General features: G+C 44.4%; 1 protein-coding gene across 9 annotated transcripts in view; it reads left to right on the top strand.

Moving 5' to 3' along the window:
• Positions 1-7,086: 7,086 nt before the first annotated feature.
• The window catches only part of ZWINT (ZW10 interacting kinetochore protein), a 28,009-nt gene continuing 16,366 nt past the window's right edge, over positions 7,087-18,729 (top strand). For 5 of the 9 annotated variants that reach the window (XR_008664132.1, XM_055323018.1, XM_055323017.1 and 2 more), the window contains exons 1-8: positions 7,087-7,178; positions 7,697-7,787; positions 7,880-8,003; positions 8,149-8,315; positions 8,442-8,498; positions 9,037-9,179; positions 9,256-9,415; positions 9,520-9,602. Coding sequence is in view for 8 of the 9 variants with exons in the window: in XM_055323018.1 (XP_055178993.1) it covers positions 7,132-7,178; positions 7,697-7,787; positions 7,880-8,003; positions 8,149-8,315; positions 8,442-8,498; positions 9,037-9,179; positions 9,256-9,415; positions 9,520-9,597 (867 nt within the window). In the remaining variant the exon portion in view is untranslated. Of the gene's footprint in view, positions 7,179-7,696; positions 7,788-7,879; positions 8,004-8,148; positions 8,316-8,441; positions 8,499-9,036; positions 9,180-9,255; positions 9,416-9,519; positions 9,603-11,855; positions 12,486-12,543; positions 14,750-18,729 lie in introns of those variants that run through there. The other 4 variants (XM_055323025.1, XM_055323019.1, XM_055323022.1 and 1 more) reach the window with 3 other exon arrangements.

Below are 18,729 nucleotides of genomic sequence, written 5' to 3'. Positions count from 1 at the left end.
TATGGAGGGAATTAGAGTTGCAAACAAGCACTCTGTAAATCTATAAATTTATAAACACAATATTTTGCAAATGTGGTATTTTTTAAACTATAGAACTTTTAACCTGTTATGTTGAAATAAGATGTAAACTTTTGTATGAGTCAGGATATATATGTCTAACGTATCTATGAGTTTTTTTTGAACCATTACTGTCCAATTGAACTTTCCATCAGTTAAAATATTCTTTTTTTTAAGATTTTATTTATTTATTTTAGAGACAGAGAGAGAGAGAGCACAAGTGCACTCAAGCCTGGGAGGCAGACAGAGAGACAAGCAGACTCTCTGCAGAGCACAGAGCCCGACCTGGGGTTCAATCCCATGACCCTGAGATCATGACCTGAGCTGAAATCCAGAGTCAGAATTCACCACTGAGCCACCCAGGAGCCACCATCAGTGCAAATCTTCTAAAACTTTCATTGTCTGATATGGTAGCCATTGGTCATACATTTGCTATTGCACATTGCAATGTGGCTAATGTGATCTCGAAACTAAATTTTAAATTTTATTTAGTTTACCCTACCAATATTTACATTTAGATGTGAGGTCATTTAATACATTTGGGGAAAAAATGATTCAAAAGTCAATATTTCCAGGGAAATTTGTAATAAATAGATAAAAGAGACCCAAACCCTCAAACATAAACAGATTAACAAAATCAATTCTTGCTAGTCTAATCAAATGTGCCTAAAGTGTCATAAAAAAGAACCCCACAAGAAAGTATCATTTATTGTCTCCACTATATATACGTAGAATATTTACAAAGTGCATGAAGCAGGAAGGACTTCGTAGTCAGGCAGGAAGATTCTTTACTGAAACCATAGGGAAAGCATTTCCCACTAGAAGTATATATATATATATATATAATATATACACTAGAAGTATATATATATATATATATATATATATATAATACAAATTAGAGTAGAGTTTATTAAAACTTTGGTGAAATACTACTGATTTGAGAGTTGGCACGGCCACCTTCCAAAGTCTTCTGTCAACATTCTCCTAAGAACTTTACGTGAAACATACTTCCATTTCTTGGCTTTAATACTTCTAATTTATTTCATTTAAACTCTACATAATCCGGTTTCCAGGTTCTTCCTACTTTCTCAAACATCTCTTGCGGTGAGTTAATAATCACCTTGTTGCTAACTTCAGTAAGTAACCTCTATCCCGGCTTACTTTTCCGCTCAGTGTCTCTCTCTTTTTGGAAACCTTCTTTTCCCTTGCCTACAGCATATCACCCTTGATTGTGTGTGTGTGTGTGTGTGTGTGTGTGTGTGTGTGTGTGTGTTTAATTACTGTAGATTCTTCTAATTAAAATCCATCCTTTCTCCAGAAATCCATAAGACACCAGAGTTTCTCAATTACGTTGGTTCAGCCCTTTGTTGTTTTCCGAGACGTTATTAACCCAAAAGACGGCATCCATCTCCATGGCTCCAATTGCCTGTGTATTTATAACTAGGAAACTCAGATTTCCCCTTCTGGTCTCTTTCCACATTCTAAACCTACTTGTCCAAGGATCTTAAAAATACTCACTTGGTCAGTCAAAATACTTAGGTCAACAGAGACAAATCAAGGATCTTTCCCTGTCATTCCCCAAATGGGATTCTCTTCCAGGAATCATTATTCCAAGAAATTGTAACATAATTCACCCAGTTGCATAGTCAGAAATCTAAGCTCATGTTTAATACACATTTTAGCAACTTCAATATATCCAGATGCACTCTATCATGCATGTATGGATTATCCCACCCAAATACATTATTTCTACCGCCACTGCCACTTCACCAGATTGAATCATATATTCCAAAAATGTTCTCATCTTCAAAAGATGAGAAAGTAGTATATATTCTACTATAATAGAATCATTTCTCAGTCTGTCTTTTTCACCCAGAATCCAGGTTTAATAGTGAAATCTGACTTATCATCTAATAACCAAGGAATGTTTGATAACTTGTAATTACTCTTAGGATAAAACCAACATTCTTAAAATGGCTTATTAAGACCTTGCTTAAAGCTTCCTCTCTTATGACATGCACAAAACAAATTATTATTAATTGCTTACCATTGATTATGAGCAAAAATATATCCAACTCATGCCCTCAATGAGTTTGCTGATTAGGAAAGGAGGAAGGTATCAATCAAATAATTGTATAATCAAATGTAAAAATGCAACTGCAATCAGTATTATAAAATCCACAGTTTTGTGTATCTGTGATAAAGAGGTTTGATCTAGGATTATAGGTAAAGCATTTGGAGCAGAAATCTAAAGAAAGTTTAAGAATTAACTCGATTTTCTTAAAAATAAAAAAAAGACTGCTCTATTAGAGTACCTCATCATTTTAAAAACATGTAGAGGAAATTATTTAGATTTTTTACAGACATAAAACATACTTTATGGTTCTATTTATTTATATTTATTAAGATGCATTTTATGATCCATATATGGACTTGTTTGATCATTTGGTGTGCACTGGGGAAGAATATACTGCTGTTACATGTAGTATTCTATAGAATGTTGTAAAAGGCCTACTGAAATCCCAACGTAACTAACTATAGATTTATTTCTCCTTTCAAATCAGCCAGTTTTCAATTCATATATTTTGATGGTCTCTTATACAGTGTAAATCAAGGTGATTATTAAGTTCACACGATGAACTGATCAATGACCACTCAATCATTATGAAATCACCTTCTCTATTACTGGTAGAATTTTTGCTCTGAATACTCACATGTATACTGAAATAACCACCCCAACATTCTTTTAATTAGCACTAGCATGGCAAATTTTTTTCCACCCTTCTACTTGTATCTATTTGTCTTTATATTTAGTGTATTTCTTTTTTTTATTATTATTATTTATTTAGGGATACCTGGGTGGCTCAGTGGTTGAGCATCTGTCTTTGGCTCAGGGTGTGATCCCAGGGTTCTGGGATAGAGTCTTTCATCGGGCTCCCTGCGAGGAGCCTGCTTCTCCTTCTGCCTGTGTCTCTGCCTCTGTCTCTGTGTTTCTCATGAATAAATAAATAACATCTTTAAAAATAAGTCTTTATTTATTTTTAAGAGAGAGAAAGAGAGGGATAGCGAGCACACACAAGTGGGGAGGGGGAGGGAGTAGAGGTTGAAAGAGAGAGAATCCTCAAGCCCATTCCATGCAGAACACATCCATCCCAGGACCCAGAGATTACAACCTGAGCTGAAATCAAGAGTCAGACGCTTAACTGACTGAGCCACCCAGGCGCCCTTGTTGCATCTCTTAATGTAATTGGCTTTTCGATTCAATCTGCTAATCTCTGCCCATTGCATATTTAAAGCATTTACATTTAATGTAACTATTCATGTAATCAGGCTTAAAATCTATTATTTTCCTACTTTCTGTTTCCTTCATCTCTTCTTTTCCTCCTTCTTCCCTTTTTCTGTCTTCTTTTGGATTTGTCAATATTATTTAGATTTTATTTTATCGATTTTATTGGCTTAGTAGCTATAACTCTCTGCTTTCTTATTTTAGAAGTCACTTGTTTTCTTTTGCTGCAAAACAAATCACCACAATTCAGAATCTTAAAAAAAGGCTCATTTGTTATCTCACAATTTCCATGGGTCAGGATTTCAGGCAGTTTCTGTTGGGCAGGATTTTTGCATTCTTCTCAGGGTCTTATAAGGTGGCAATCAAGATGTTAACCTGGCGGTACTCTTTTGGTAGGCTCAATTAGGGAAAAAAATCTGCTTCCAAGCACCACTTTAGCCTCTTGTGGTTGTGTGACAGAGGGCCCTATCCTACTCCCTACCAGCTAGAATCTAGTCTCAGGTCCTCGAGCCCACATGATCCTCACCGCTGGCAGATCCAACAGGCCTGTTTGCTTCTTCAAGGTCAGAAAGGGAGCTCTGTCCCAGGTTTGCTGTGGAGCATTATATGATGAGGTGAAGTCATAGAAGTGATGTGTTTTGCTTAAGGTAGCCTAATGGACAGATGATACCCCACCACCAGTGCTCTATTCCATTGTTTAGAAAAGTCCTAGATTTCACAGAGAAAGATGATCTGAGTGGCATTGGTGGCCACCCTGGGGGTTGTCAGCACCACTTCCTAAAGAGTTGTAGTCCACGGTTTGTTTTACCAGAGTCTACTTTCATCTGATACGCAGCTTTACATAAATGACAAAGATAGATAATTTACTTTTATTTCTTTTATCCCCTCATACTCTTTTTGTGCTACATTTTACTATTGTATATGTTATAAACCCCACAATATTGCTATTTCTATTCATGCAGTTCATTATCTTTTCTTTTTAAAGATTTTATTTATTTATATGAGAGAGAAAGAGAGAGAGAATGCAAGCAGGGGAAGCAGCAGAGGGAGAGGTAGAAGCAGACTCCCCGCTGAGCAGGGAGTCCCATGCAGGACTCAATCCCAGGACCCTGAGGTCAGGACCTGAGCTGAAGGCAGATGCTTCACCGACCTAACCACCCAGGTACTCCATTCCTTATCTTTTTTAAAAAAGATTTAAGTATTTAAGAAAGGCACATTTTTATTCATGTAGGTACCATTTCGGGTGCTACGCATTTCTTTGGATACATTCAGATTTCAATCTAGTGTCATTTTCTTCTCCCTAATAGACTCTCATAGTGCTTGTGATCAGTTAATGATAAAATCCTTCAGCTTTTGTATGTCCAAATGTGTCTTTCGTTAACCTTCATTTTCTGGAAGGTTTGTTTCCTTTAATAGTACATTTATTTATTTACTTGTCCATTTATGTTCTAGCAGTATTTTAAAGATGTTGCTCTGCTGTGCTATTTCTTGCATTGTTGGCATTAAGAAAGTTACTGTAATTCTTATTTTTATTTATTTTTATATAACATACCTCCCTGTCTGCCCAAGCTGCTTTCAACATTTTCTCTTTTATTTATTTTATAATTTATTTATCTCTATTTTTTCAGGATTTTCTCCTAATTTAAAGTCTTCATCAAATTTCAAAATCTTTAGTTATTATTACTTAATTTTTTTTCTCCTCTTCTCTTGCCTCCCTCAGGGACTTCATTTATAAGTGTAATTAGGATGTTACAAATTGTTCCACAGCTCACTGTTATTTTGTTCTTTTTATTTTGTTTTAATTTTCTATAATTCATGTTAGTTTCTAAAGCTAAGTCTTTAATTTCATTTTTTCATTATGTAATGTTTAATTTGCTTCTACCCTATTTTCATCTATCACATTATAGTTTTCACGTGTACAAGTTTGACTTAGGTCTTTATATTTCATATCTCTGATTAACTTTTTAAAGAGCTTTATTGAGGCTCATTTAAATTGAATAGATTTTTTGTATACAATTGTGTGATCTCTCCATAATCTAATTTTAGAACACTTTAATTTGAAGAAATCCCATGTCCTCTCCATACCCTCGCCACTGCCTCCCATTTCCCACCAGCTCCCTCACCCCCATCCCAGCCGGGTCAATCACTAGTCAACTTTCTGATTCTTTAGATTTCCCTGACCTGGACATTTCATATAAATGGGATCATGCAATACGGTCTTTTGTGACTGGTTTCTTTCACTTTGCACAAAGTTTTCAAGGTTCATCCATGCTTCAGAACGTATACCTCATTCTCTTTTATTACTGAAAAATACCCTTTTGAATGGATGTCAATTTTGTTTTCCACTTCATCAGCTGATGGATCTTTGGATTGATTCTACTGTTTGGCCCTTGTAAATAATGCTGCTATGGACACTTGTGTACAAGTTTTTTGCCAACATGCTTTCATTTCTCTTAGATATATACCTAGAAGTGGAATTGAGGTCCACATGGTCACTCTGTTTTTAACATTTTGAGGAACTGCTAAATTGCCAAGGCAGATGCATCATTTTCTATTCCAACTAGCAATACCAACATTCCACTTTCTGTAAGTCCTTACCTCTTATTATACTTTTTGTTATAACTCTGCTTATTTTTTTTTGAACATTAACTGTTTTTGACATCTATTTCTCTTCTGATCAGTGTTTGTTTTTTTCTTCTCATTATGGGTTTTCTTTTCCTCCTTTTTTTTGCAAACTTTATAGTTTTTAATTGGAGGCAGACACTGTAAATTGTACCTTAATGGCTGCTGGACATTTTTCTGTTTCTATAAATATTATTGTGCTTTGGTCTGTCACATATTTAGTTAATTTGCTCGCAGTCTGACCCACTTGGGTCTTGCTTTTGAGATGCCACATCGCGTTAGAGGGGTGATCAGTCTAAGGTCACCGCTCCCCACCAGGAAGACACACATGTGGGTGCTCTAGCCGCCGCCCCCAGCTGGTGCAGTCATGGTTCCCCTCTCCGCATCTCCTGGCTCCCTAAGCCCTTTAGGGGCCGCCTCATGGGCCCCACAGCAGGTAGGCGGAGCCTGGGAGGTGGATTGAGGGGACACACCTGGTCCCCCGCAGGTGGGCGGACCCCCGCAGGTGGGCGGACCCCGGCAGGTGGGGGAACGCCAGCAGGTGGGCCGACCCCGGCAGGTGGGCGGAGGGGCGCACCCCAGTTCCCGCTGCCGGGGCCCGAGGACTTGCCCCGACACGTCGGCAGGCCCCGCCCGGGCATCACCGGCCCCCTGCGTCCGCCTGTTCTCCCCCAGCGATGCCGAGCGTCTGGAGAGGCACACGCAGTGCGCTCCCTCTACCGCAACATAATTTTTTAAGTAAGTTCACTGCCCAGAGTCTCCCCAGAAACCCGCACTCGGGGACTCGTTCTCTGGGTCCCGCGAAGTCGGAACAGACCTCGCTCCGCAGCCCCGGCCCCGCCCCCACACCCACACCCGCCTCTCGGCCCCGCCCCCGCCCCTCGGTCCCGGCCCCGCCTCGCCCCGCCCCAGCTCCGGCACCGCCTAAGGCTGCGCGCATGCGCAGAACGCCCGCTCGCCGGCCACGCCCTGCCACGACCCCGCCGGCGCCAAACATCCGGCGGGCCGACCGTTCGTCCGCGCTGGCCAATCAGAGTGCACTCTGGCCCTTAGATCCCGCCCCACCGCGCGCGCAGCCAATCGCCGGTCCCGGGGCGTAGCGGCGGTGAATTCAAAGGGCGGTAGGGGCGGCGGGCGGAAGAGCCGAGGCTCCGGCGGCGGGGATGGCGCAGGCGGAGGCGGAGGTCGGGGCGCGCGCCCAAGCGCTCGAGTAAGCCGGGGGACGGCGGGGAGGGCCGGGGGGGAGGGGCTGCTCCCGGCCCGGGGTCCCCGCGCTCCGCCTGCCTCGGCCACGCAGGACGCGTCTGCCGGGGTCGCTCAGCTTCCGAGGCCGCTGCGCGCGCACACGGGCCCCGCTGGGCCGCCGGGTCGGGGCGCCGAGGTCTCGGGGGGGAGGGGGGGCAAGGTGCCCGCGCCAGCCCAGCGCGGCCCCTCCCTTCCCGGCCCCGCGTCTCCCTGACTGACTCCGGAGAGGGAACCCCCCCCCCGGCCCCCAGCTCTGCCCGCCGTGCTCAGGCAGCTGTCCTCTGTCCGCCCTGTGCCTGTGCCCACAGCCCCCGCCCCCCCAGCTCTGCCCGCCGTGCTCAGGCAGCTGTCCTCTGTCCGCCCTGTGCCCTCCCACCCCGCGGCCTGCAGCTCAGGGCAGCTCCGCGCAGGGAGAGCCCTTGGGGCCTGTCCGGCGCCCCTGAGTCTGCAGCACCCTCCCCCCGCCCCATCTCTTGCCCTCAGGGCCCTGGCCGCGCTGGGGGACATCCTGGAGCCCATGGGCCGGCAAGAGGAGGCAGAGCTGCCAGCCCAGATCCTGGCGGAGTTCGTGATGGTAAGTGCAGCTTGAGAAGCTAGGGACCGCCCCCAGGGCCCGGGGGCAGCGCCCACTCCGCCTGTGCTGTCCCCTGCCCACTCCCCGAACAGGACTCCCGGAAGAAGGACAAGCTGCTCTGCAGTCAGCTTCAGGTAGTAGACTTCCTGCAGAATTTCCTGGCTCAGGAGGACATCGTCCAGGGACTAGACCCCTTGGCTTCTGAAGACACCAGCCGTGAGTAGGGGGGGTGGGGCTGGGATGGGAATGGAGCGGTCGCCTGTCAGGTCAGCTCCTTGGTTGATGGGAAGACCCAGGCCCTGGTGTTGCCGACCGGCAGGCCAGCCTCCCTTGTGTTCTCATCCGTGGTGGCTCCTCCCAGGGCAGAAGGCACTTGCAGTCAAGGAGCAATGGAAAGAGCTGAAGGCCACTTACCAGGAGCACGTGGAAGCCATCACAGGTGCCCTGACCCAGGCCCAGGCCAAGACGGAGGAGGCGCAGAGCAAGCGGATGCAGCTCCAGGAAGCCCTGGAACAGCTCCAGGCCAAGGTGCAGCCAGGCTGAGGGATGGAGGGGGAGGGCAGGTGTGCTGGGTGGGACCCACCAACCACCTCCCAGAATCCAGCTAGGATAACACTCCTCCTCTGCTTGTTTCCCTCCTGTGCTTACCTGCAGAAGCAAGTGGCCATGGAGAGAGCGAGAACAGCCCAGAAGCAGTGGCAGCTGCAACAGGTAGGTTCACACCCCGAGGAGCATGTTCCGTCCCTACCACTACGCCATTGCATGGGCTCGGTCATCTGCCTGAAAGACCTCTGTCCCCCTCTTCCCTCGTGAGGCATGTAGCATGGGTGGTAGCACAGAGGTGCCAGCGCGGCTTCAGTGGTAGTGTTGCCGCTCACTGTGCATGACGTCAGGCGGTCCCCTCACTTCCTGTGCTGCTCCTATGTCTGTGAAGTGGAGGCAACACTAGCACCTGCTCCGTAGGGTTAAGTTGATCAAGTCATTAGCGTAGCAAGTACTGAAAGGAATACTCTGCACATATGGCAGGTAGCAAACTAAGTGTTACCATTCTTGTGTCTGTTTCCTCCAAAATGCTTCACACTGGGATAGTGTGTTCTGACCCTACTGTTTCTCTAGGCCCCTTGTTTTGCCTGAGGGTGGGTAGGGTCCCTCTTTCCATCTGTGGGTATCCGCCCCAAGTTGGATGTAGCCTGGAGTGCTCTGAGACGGACGCATCTGGTGAGCTGTGTCTGGTTCTCATTCCTCTTAGGAGAAGCATCTGCAGCATCTGGCAGAGGCTTCAGCGGAGGTGAGACAGCGGCAGAGAGGAGCTCAGCAAGAGCTTGAGCGGCTGCGTCAGGAACTCGAAGCCTTACAACAGCAGGCCGGGCAGAAGCGGGACAGGCTTCAGAGGTGAGGTTGGGAGTGTGGGCTGCCAACCCAGCGTGCCCCAGTTTCCTTCCCTCTACCACCCACCTCTTCCTGCCAGGCACCAGACCTTCCTCCAGCTGCTGCACATACTGCAGGGTGAGCCGCTGCTCCCCGGGGCAGAGACGGAACGGCCTCGAGAGCTGGGTGTTCCTGAGGCTAAACCCCAGGAGCAGAACACTGGGGATGCTGTGGGGAAAGACAGGAGTGTGCCATCCCAGGTGAGTGAGCAATGAGCAGGAGCAGGTACGGGGATGAAGAAGGCAGGAGACAGGCCTTACCCCCGCCCCCCGGCCCCGACCCATACCACATTTCCCTTCCCAAGGCCAATGGCCTGCAGCCTGCCCGAGGGACAAGCTCACGTTGGTTTCCTGAGGGACAGCAACATGGGAAAAGAACGTAGAGCAGGTAAGACGCCGGCTCAGGCCCTCGTGTCCTGGATTGCAGGTACGGTGGAGGGAGGACCTGGTGTCTCCTGTCTCTGCATCAGAGCTCTGTTTCCACCAAGGGGATTGCAGGTGGGAAGGGGCAGGGACTTAGCTTGTGGTTGAAGCGCAGCCCCATGTCCTGTGCCCAGTCTGCCCTGGGCTAACCCCTCTCTGTCCTCCCAGCCCATCCGGTCCCACCCTTTTTGCCGGGTGGACGTGGAACTTCTGAGTACAGCCTGATTTCTGACCGTGACCCAGGCGCAGGTGGGCTCTGGGTTGTTGATGAAAAGCCGTAGGGCTCTGTGAGTTCTCTCTGTTGTGTTCACATGTTGGTGGGAAGAGCCACACACTGAAAGGCCAACAATGTGACAGGTGCTGGGACGGGCGTGAATGGAGAGGGTGCTGATGGGACGGGGCCCTGGCCTGGAGCCTTGGGGCTTGCTCGTCCAAGTCCATAGGAATCACATGGGCTGAGCTGATCGGTTCTGGGAGGGAGAGAAGGCCTTGTGCAGGTGGTTAGATGTGGGAAGGTCATTTTAATTGCTGTCCCAGATATTGATGGAATCTGTGCTTTGCGCCGGGCCCCTTGCCATGAACTGGAGCTACAGCAGTGGGCTTGTCTGACGAGTCCTGCGCTCTGTGGAGCATCCTGAGCACGGACGTGTAAACAGGTCAATACCTGATTGCAGGGTGTGGCAAACGTGCTAAACACCAGCTATAACAATAGCATGATGAATTCAGAGCCGTGGTAAGAGAGCGGAGAGAACCTCTTCTCTCTGAGTTCACACACACAAATATGTGTTGTGTGTGTGCGTGCAGTGCTGGGCGTAGGGACAGCACGGGGACGGCGTGGAGATGGGAGACCAGGGACGGCTGCCCTGGGAACCCGTTGTCCACCTGCGGACAGGACCAGTGTGTGCAAGAAAGACCTAGGCTTCTTTGAGAAAGACGTACCGGGGCCTTGTGGTGAGAGGCTGTGGTCTGGTGTCTCAGGCCAGGTGCCTTCTCTTGGGAAGAGGTTGGGATCCTGGTGTGCACTCGGATCATATGCTCTGCTCCTCTCCCCAGTTGTCCTCTTAAATGCCTTGGCCTCATTACGTAGGGCGTGCACAGATCCTGATCCTAGAGAAGTGCCCTCAATCCTCAGACCCCTCACTCCATCCTGATGTGGTCCTCGAAGACCTCTAATATCCACCCCACTTGGTGCCTACGTAAGGGGGCCAAGGCATTTAAAAGGACGTTGGAAGGAAGAGCAGAGAGTCTGATGAGACTGCACGTGGTCCTGAATGCAGCCTTCTAGAGGCCTGCCTGCCTCCCATCCTGCCCCGTCCCCCACGTTCTGGTTTATGTCTGTCTGTCATCTCGTAGACCCTGAAGCTTTTACAGCAGGCAGAGGGAGCAGGAGCATGCCCTGGGAATGGAGGGTCTGCTGGGGCCACTGGGGTGTGGGGTGGGATGGTGCTGAGTCACATTCCCTGCACATGGCAAATGTACCCCCTGCAGGGCTGCGTGCGGAGGTCAAGGATGATAACCATGAGATGCTCCAGATGCTCCGGGAGAGTCAGGGACTGGGAGAGATGGGGCTGGCACACAGTCAGCCTGTGAGGCCAAAGGGGAGAGGGGCCTGGGTGTTTCCTGGCCGGGGTGGTCCATTGCCTGGGTCCTTGGGTCTGACTCCCACTCAGGAGTTGGGGTTTCAGGTAGAGCTGGATCTCAGCGGCCCTGGTGCACTGTGTGCAGGGCGGGGGCGGGGGGGCTTCCCCTGGGAACCTGTGTCTTGCACGCAGACGCAGAGCCCCCTGTGAGCAGATGGTGTCCTCCTCCTCCTCCATCTGACGAAGGTCGAGGGACAGGGAGATCAGTGAGGGTTAGGGATGGAGGGATGCTCTGTTCACCGCATGTGTCCTTGATAAACAAAACGGGGAATGGCCCTAGTCCCACCACAGAAAAGCTCTCTGATTTCCATGAGAATGAAGTTTTCCTTTCAAACAAAATTTCTGTTGGTGGCAAATACTATTTTGCTGTGGCTGTTTTTTTTTTTGAGTTTTTACTTCCTATTTCCTAGCTACTGTAATATTTTTCTATGAATTTCTCATTTCTAAATTTTTAAACTTATTGGTATAGTTGTCATGATATTTTTTATCTTAAGATCTGCAGCCTGTTGTAGGATGGCCTGATGTTATATTCCTGGTGTTTTGCGCCTTATCTGACTTTCCCTTTGATCTTTCTTCAGACGTTTATGCATTTCCAAATATTTCAAGAGTCAGAGCCCGCTTCGTGATCCACTGTCGTATGTCTACTCTGACTCATCGGTTTGTACTCCTGTCTTGGGCCTCTCCTACGTTCTCTCTCGTACTTTTTTCATAAATATCTAATTTGTGTCGGTTGATAACTGTGTGTATTTGGTTCTTGATGTGTTTTTTCAAATAAACCTGGAAGGCTATACATTTCTTTTAGTTTTCTCTAAATATTTCCACATTCACTTCACAGAATTTTCTGTTTCTCATTATAATGATTTGATTAGTGAGTTTCTTGGGAAGATAATGTAAATTTATTCTAATTTGGTCGGAGAACATCATCTGTATAATAAAAACTTTGAAATTTGACGAGGAAAGTAGTTGCGGCCATGAATGCGGTCTGGCTCTGTGTCTTTGTGTTTCACATGGAGGTGAAAAGCGTGTCCGTTTAGGAATTGCCACCTGTGGTGGTTTTTGTGCATCTGTTAGGTTATGCTTGTTACGCTTTCCGTTAATCTTCTGTATACTTAATTTTTGCTTTCGGATGATCACCTTCCAAAGGGGTGTGTTGGGGTCTCCAGGTATGAGAGTGGATATATTTCCTACGGTTCTGGTCAATGGCTCTATGTGCTCTGTGGCTACTTTCTTCGGGTGCGACGAGTTCACAGCGTGTCTTTCTTCCAGGCTGGACGTGGCTGTTCCGTGGGGGCCACCTTCATCCCTGGATGGGCCCCGGCCCCAGGTCTGATGGACACCAGCACCACCTGGCAGCTCCCCATTCATCCTTTGCTTGTACGACTCCTACAACCTTTTCAGTTTCAACCTTTCTTTATCCTATGTTTGTCACTTTTAGTCTATATTTAAACATCTAGTTTCATAATTTTTGTCCCTAAGATTTCGTATTTGTGTCCATTTTTACTTTCTCTCTTGTGTTTTATAAATTCTTTTTTTGCCTTTGGTTTTATTTTTTTATCATTTTGTTCATTCCTTTTATCGTTTTTCTTCTGAAATTCTTCACTGATGATTATTCCCGCTTAGATTTGGTAGTCAATAAAGTCTAGAGTTAAGTTAAGTGGTCTCCATCTCCCTAAACAGGTATGGAAGCTTAGATGACTCGACCATTGACGATACCCTGAACTAATGAGGTATTTCTGTGCAGTGTATTCCTTCTAGCTTATTCTGTTCTCGCAGTCGGACTTCCTGTTCTGTACGTTGTTTTGTGCACATTCACTCGTTTACTTTGGTTTGTTTTGCCCACTTGATTTTTATACATACGTCAGGGCTCTCCTCTGGGCATTCATTTGTTCGTTCGTTCATTCATTCATTCATTCTGCTTGCAGTTTGTTGGGCTTGCTGTTCCTATTCTTTTGAAGAAGAAAAAAGGAAATCGTATTTGATTAAAAGTTTGGTTGCTATCATGAGATTTTCTGTTTTACTCCTTCCACACATCTCTACCCCATCTCAGGAATTTTCAGAAACTAATTCGTTAATTAATTCTAACTCTGTTGGAGCGGTGGTGGCGGCGGTCTGCAGAAGTGGGTAGTGAAACAAATGTGACATTTATAACAAGGAAGGGCTGGTAGGGATTCAGTAATTCTGATAATCATTATTAAATGTCCTATACCTCTTGTCTAGGAGAACAGCTAAAGCTGTGGGGTTCCATGTGCCTCAGGAAACAGTTTTGTTTTCTATCTAAGTAATGAAATTAGTTTTGTTTGCTCTTGGATACTATCCACGGTGTTACTGGTGTGAGTCACAGCACCTGCCGTCGAGCAGTCACGTTGCCGAGCTGTATGGAGGACAGTCTGGCAGATGGTAGTGAGAATCTCCTTACAGGGTTTGCAATTTCTGGCAAATATCTTGACTTGTTTGTTCTTCTGAAATTGTGTGTGTGTGTGTGTGTATGTGCATGTGTGTGCACATACCCAGTCATATTCATGCAAGATGTGTTCCTTTATATTTTGAGACTAAGTTGATAATTACATGTATATTCAGAATTTTACTGACTCGATATTTTTTTTCTATTAGTATTTGTTGATGATGGACTTAAACTTTTCTAAGCACCTATATGTCAGTTACTCTTCCATTTTTTTAATAAGAATATTTTTGACATGTAACATTGAGTAAATTTAGTATGTAAAACATCGTAATTTGATAGTATATATCTTATACAGTGATTGCCATTGTGGTGTAGAGGTCCATAGTGAGCACCTCTATTTATTTATCATTTCTTTTAGTGGTTGGGATAATTCTAGTCTCAGCAAGTTTGAGGAGGATCTTACAAGACCGTCTCTGTTCATTACGCTGCACAATAGATCTTTAGGCCCTATTTACTTCTCAGTGCAAGTGTGTCCCTTATGCAGTGTCAGTCCTATTTCTCACCCCCTCTTCACTGGGTAATCATGAATTCTGTTCTGTTTTCAGGAGTCTGGCTATTTTAGATTCCACATGCAAGTATCTCATCCATTACTTGCCTTTCTGTAACCTACCTCACAGTATAATTACTCAAGGTCTATCCATGTTGTCTCAAATGGCAAGATTTCCCTCATGTGGCTGGATAACATGGATAATATTAAATCTAATATAAATGCAAGGATGAACATCTAGGTTGTTTCTGTATCTCGTCTATTATGAATAATGCTGCAGTAAACATGGGAGTTCAGATATGTCTTTCAAAAATTGTTTTCATTTCCTTTGGGTGTATACATAGAAATGGAGTTGCCAGGTCATGTGGAAGATATGTTTTTAATTTTTGAGGAACGTCTGTATTCTACATATTGGCTGAACCAATACACATTCCCACCAACGGTTAGAAAGGGTCCCCTTTTCTCCACATCCATACGTGTTGTGTCTTCTTGATACGAGCCCATCTAACAGGTGTGAGGTGATACCTCAGGGTGCTCTTTTTTTTTTTTTTTTTTTTTAAGATTTTATTTATTTGTTCATGAGAGACACAGAGAGAGAGGCAGAGACCCAGGCAGAGGGAGAAGCAGGCTCCATGCAGGGAGCCTGACATGGGACTCGATCCCAGGACTCGAGGATCAGACTCTGGGCAGAAGAAGTGCTAAACCGCTGAGCTACGGCGGCCGCCCCTTGATTTGCATTTCCCTGATAAGTGATGTTGAGCATTTGTTTATGTACCTGTCTGCAATGGATGTCTTTTGAGAAGTGTCTGTTTAGTTACTGTACCCGTATATTTTTTTTAATCATACTGTTTGTTTTTTTGTTACTGAGTTGTCAGAATTGCTTATTTTTTGGATATTAACCCCTGTTAGATATATGTGGTTTGCAAAAATGTTCTCCCCTTCTGTAGGTTGCCTTTTCAGTTTGTTACTTGTTTTTGTTTCTTTGTTTTGCTGTGCAGAAGCTTCTTAAGCTTTATGTACTCCCATTTGCTGATTTTTGGTTTTGGAATAGTTTGAGAACACTTGGCATTAATTCTTCTTTCAATGTTTGTTGGAATTTACCAGTGAAGCCATCTGCTCCTAGAGTTTTCTGTGTTAGGTGTTTGATTACTGATTGAATTACTTTACTAGTTATTGGTCTGTTCAGATTTTCTCTTTTCCTTATTCAGTCTTTGTATATATTGTGTTACTAGAGATTCATCCATTTCTTATAGGTTTTACTTGCTGGCATATGATTGTTTATCATAGTTTGTTAAGATGCTACATATTTCTGTATGAATTGATTTCTAATTTTATTTATTTGAATCTTCTGTCTTTTTAGTCTAGCAAAAGATTTGTCAATTTTGTTTATCTTTTTGAAAAGCCAGCTCGTAATTTCATTGATCCTTTCCATTGTTTTTTTGGTCTCTATTTCATTTATTTCTCCTGTGATCATTATTATTATCTTCTTTTTGCTAACTTTGAACTTAATTTGTTCCTCTTTTTCTAGTTCCTTCATGTAAAATTAGTTTTTTTATTTGAGATCATTCTAATTTCTTAATGTTTGCATTTATCACTATTAACTTTCTTCCCAGAATTGCTTTTGCAGCATCCCATAGGATTTGATATATTTCCATTTTCTTTTGTTTCCGGATAATTTTATATTTCCCTTTTGATTTTTCCTTTGATCCAGAGGTTGTTCAGAAGTGTGTTGTTTAGTTCCCACATATTTGAAGAATTTTCACTTTTTCTCTTATTTTATTTTTTCTAAAGTAGCCTCCACACTCGACAGAGGGCTTAAACCCACATCACCCACATCACCCACATCAAGAGTCGCACTCTCCACCAATTGAGCCAGCCAGGCACCCTTCAGCTTTTCTCTACTGAGTCCTCATTTATACCATTGTGGCCAGAAAAGATCCTCGATATGATTTCAGTCTCCTTAAACTTGCTAGGATTTGTTTTGTGTCCTGTCATACGATGTTCCCTAGAGAATGTTCCACGTGCACTTGAGAAGAATGTGTATGCTGCTGCTGTGGGATGGAATGTTGTATGTATGTCCGTTAAGCCATTTGGTCTAAGACGTGGTTCAATACCAGTGTTTCTTTGTTGATTTTCTGTCTAGATCATCTCTCCATTGCTGACCTTGGAGTGTTGAAGTTAACTAGTATTTTTGAGGTGGTGTCTGTTTCTTCCTTCATACCTGTTCGTATTTGCTTACTGTGTTTAGGTGTCCCAGTGGTGAGTGCATATATGTTTATGATTTTATCTTCTTGATTTATTGAGCCCTTGATCATTATATGACAGCCTTCTTTGTCCCTTGTTACTGTTTCTGGCTTGAAGTCTATTTTATCTGATTATATATGGCTACTCCTGCTTTTTTTAGATTTCCACTTGCATGGAGGATCTTCTTTCATCTCTTCACTTTGAGCCTGTGTGTGTTGAGAGCTGAAATGACCCAACATATGTTTGGGTCTTGTTTTTTTATCCATTGAGTCACTCTGTGCCTTTGATTGGATAACTCAGTCCACTTATTTTGGAGCGATTATTGATAGGGAAGGACTTGCAATGGCCAACTTACTGTTTGCTTTCTGGTGTTTTCCATGGTGATTAGCTCAGTGCCCCTTGCCCCTCCTTTTTTAATGTTTTGTGAATCTAGTCTAAATTTTTGCTTTGTGACTGCCATGAGGTTTATGTAAAACAAGTCATAGATAAAACATCATTTTAGGGGATCCCTGGGTGGCGCCTGCCTTTGGCCCAGGGCGCGATCCTGGAGTCCCAGGATCGAGTCCCGCATCGGGCTCCCTGCATGGAGCCTGCTTCTCCCTCCTCCTGTGTCTCTGCCTCTCTCTCTCTCTCTATGTCTATCATAAATAGATAGATAGATAGATAGATAGATAGATAGATAGATAGATAGATAGATCTTTTAAAAAACAACAAAAAAAACCACATCATTTTATGCTGAAAGCAGCTTATCTTCATTCCTTTATATAGGCTCCACCCTTTTATTCCTCCCCCTTTTTTTTAATGTCAGTTTACTGATTTTATAATGTGAATTTGTTGACAAAGTATAGTAGCTGTAAAGTTTAATACTCTTTTCCTTTAACCTTTATATCATAGTTCAATGGCAACAGTGCTGTTATAATGCAGGGTTAGGGTTTTCTGTAGCAGGGTGTCACTGATTAGCATCTTTTCATTTCAGCTCGAAGAATTCCTTTTAGCATTTCTTTCAAGTAAAGTCTTGTGGGGACATTGCTTTAGCTTTTGTTTATCTGGGAAAGCCTTTATTTCTCTTTCATATCTGAAGGGTAGTTTTGCCAGGTAAAGTATATTTGCCTGGCAATTTTTATTTTTCAGCACTTTGAATATGGTATTCTACTCTGTCCAGGCTTGTGGAGTTTCTGCTGAGAAATCTGCCAGTAGGGTTCCTTTGCTGGATTACTTTCCTTTCCCTGGCTGCCTTTAAGGTTCTTTAGCATTGATTTTCAACAGTTTCATTAAAATGAGAAGATCTTTTTGCATTGAGATAATAGGGTATTGTCATTTTGTGGCCTCATACCAATTTCTTCCCAGGTTTGGGAAGTTTCCAGCTATTATTTCTACCTCCGTTCTCCCCTGTGCTCCTTCTAGTACATCAATTACTCTTGTATTTGCCTTTTTGACATTTTTGATTGAAATTTACAGCTTTTGCAGGGATTCTTCACTATTTACAATCTTAGTTTTCTCTCCTCATTGAACTGAATTATTTCTACATCTCTATCCTCCAGGTCACTTATTCTCCTTTCCGTCTGGTCTGCCAGTTATTGATGCTTCATTCCCCATCTCATTTATTGAATTATTCAGTTCTAGAATTTGTTTGGCTCTTCTTTATAACTTTAAATAATCTCCTTGATAACTACTCTGTTCATTAATCTTGTTCCTGAGTTCACTGAATTACCGTCTTGAGCTTTCTTGTAGCTTGTTGAATATCTTCATGTCAACTCTTTCAAATTCTTTTATCAGTTAGATTGTGGTATTCTGTGCCTTTGGGTTTGGTTGCCAGATAATTATTTTTTTGTGTGCTATCCTATTTCCTTGATTGTTCATGGTGTTTGAAGACATGGACTTCTGCTTCAGCGTTTGAAGTAGCAATCACCTTCCTTAATTAAGGTTTTATGTTTACTTTGGATCTTCTGATTTAACAGGCTGGCCATTAGAAACCTTTCTTTTTCATGTGGAAGGTGGCGCTGTAGCTCATTGGTGGTTTTTCCTGTAACAGTTGGTTCTTGTGGATGCATTTGGCTGGTGGCAGAGTGGGGAGAGTTGTGGACTTGGCATCTGGGGCTTTGGGGTACCCTGGACCTGGCATTGCATCCTCACATGGGGCGTATCCAGAGGTCCATGGGTGGTCCTCCTGCTGAAACTCTGAAGCAGATGGCAGGAAACCCGTTCCTTCACTGCATGTTGGTATTCTCTGTTGACTCCTTCCCCTTCCTCTTGTCCCCTC

This window comes from Nyctereutes procyonoides, unplaced genomic scaffold (genome assembly GCF_905146905.1).
Source record: "Nyctereutes procyonoides isolate TBG_1078 unplaced genomic scaffold, NYPRO_anot_genome, whole genome shotgun sequence".
Lineage (NCBI taxonomy): Eukaryota > Metazoa > Chordata > Mammalia > Carnivora > Canidae > Nyctereutes > Nyctereutes procyonoides.
The sequence above is the reverse complement of the archived record's forward strand: the minus strand, read 5'-3'. Positions and strand labels throughout refer to the sequence as shown.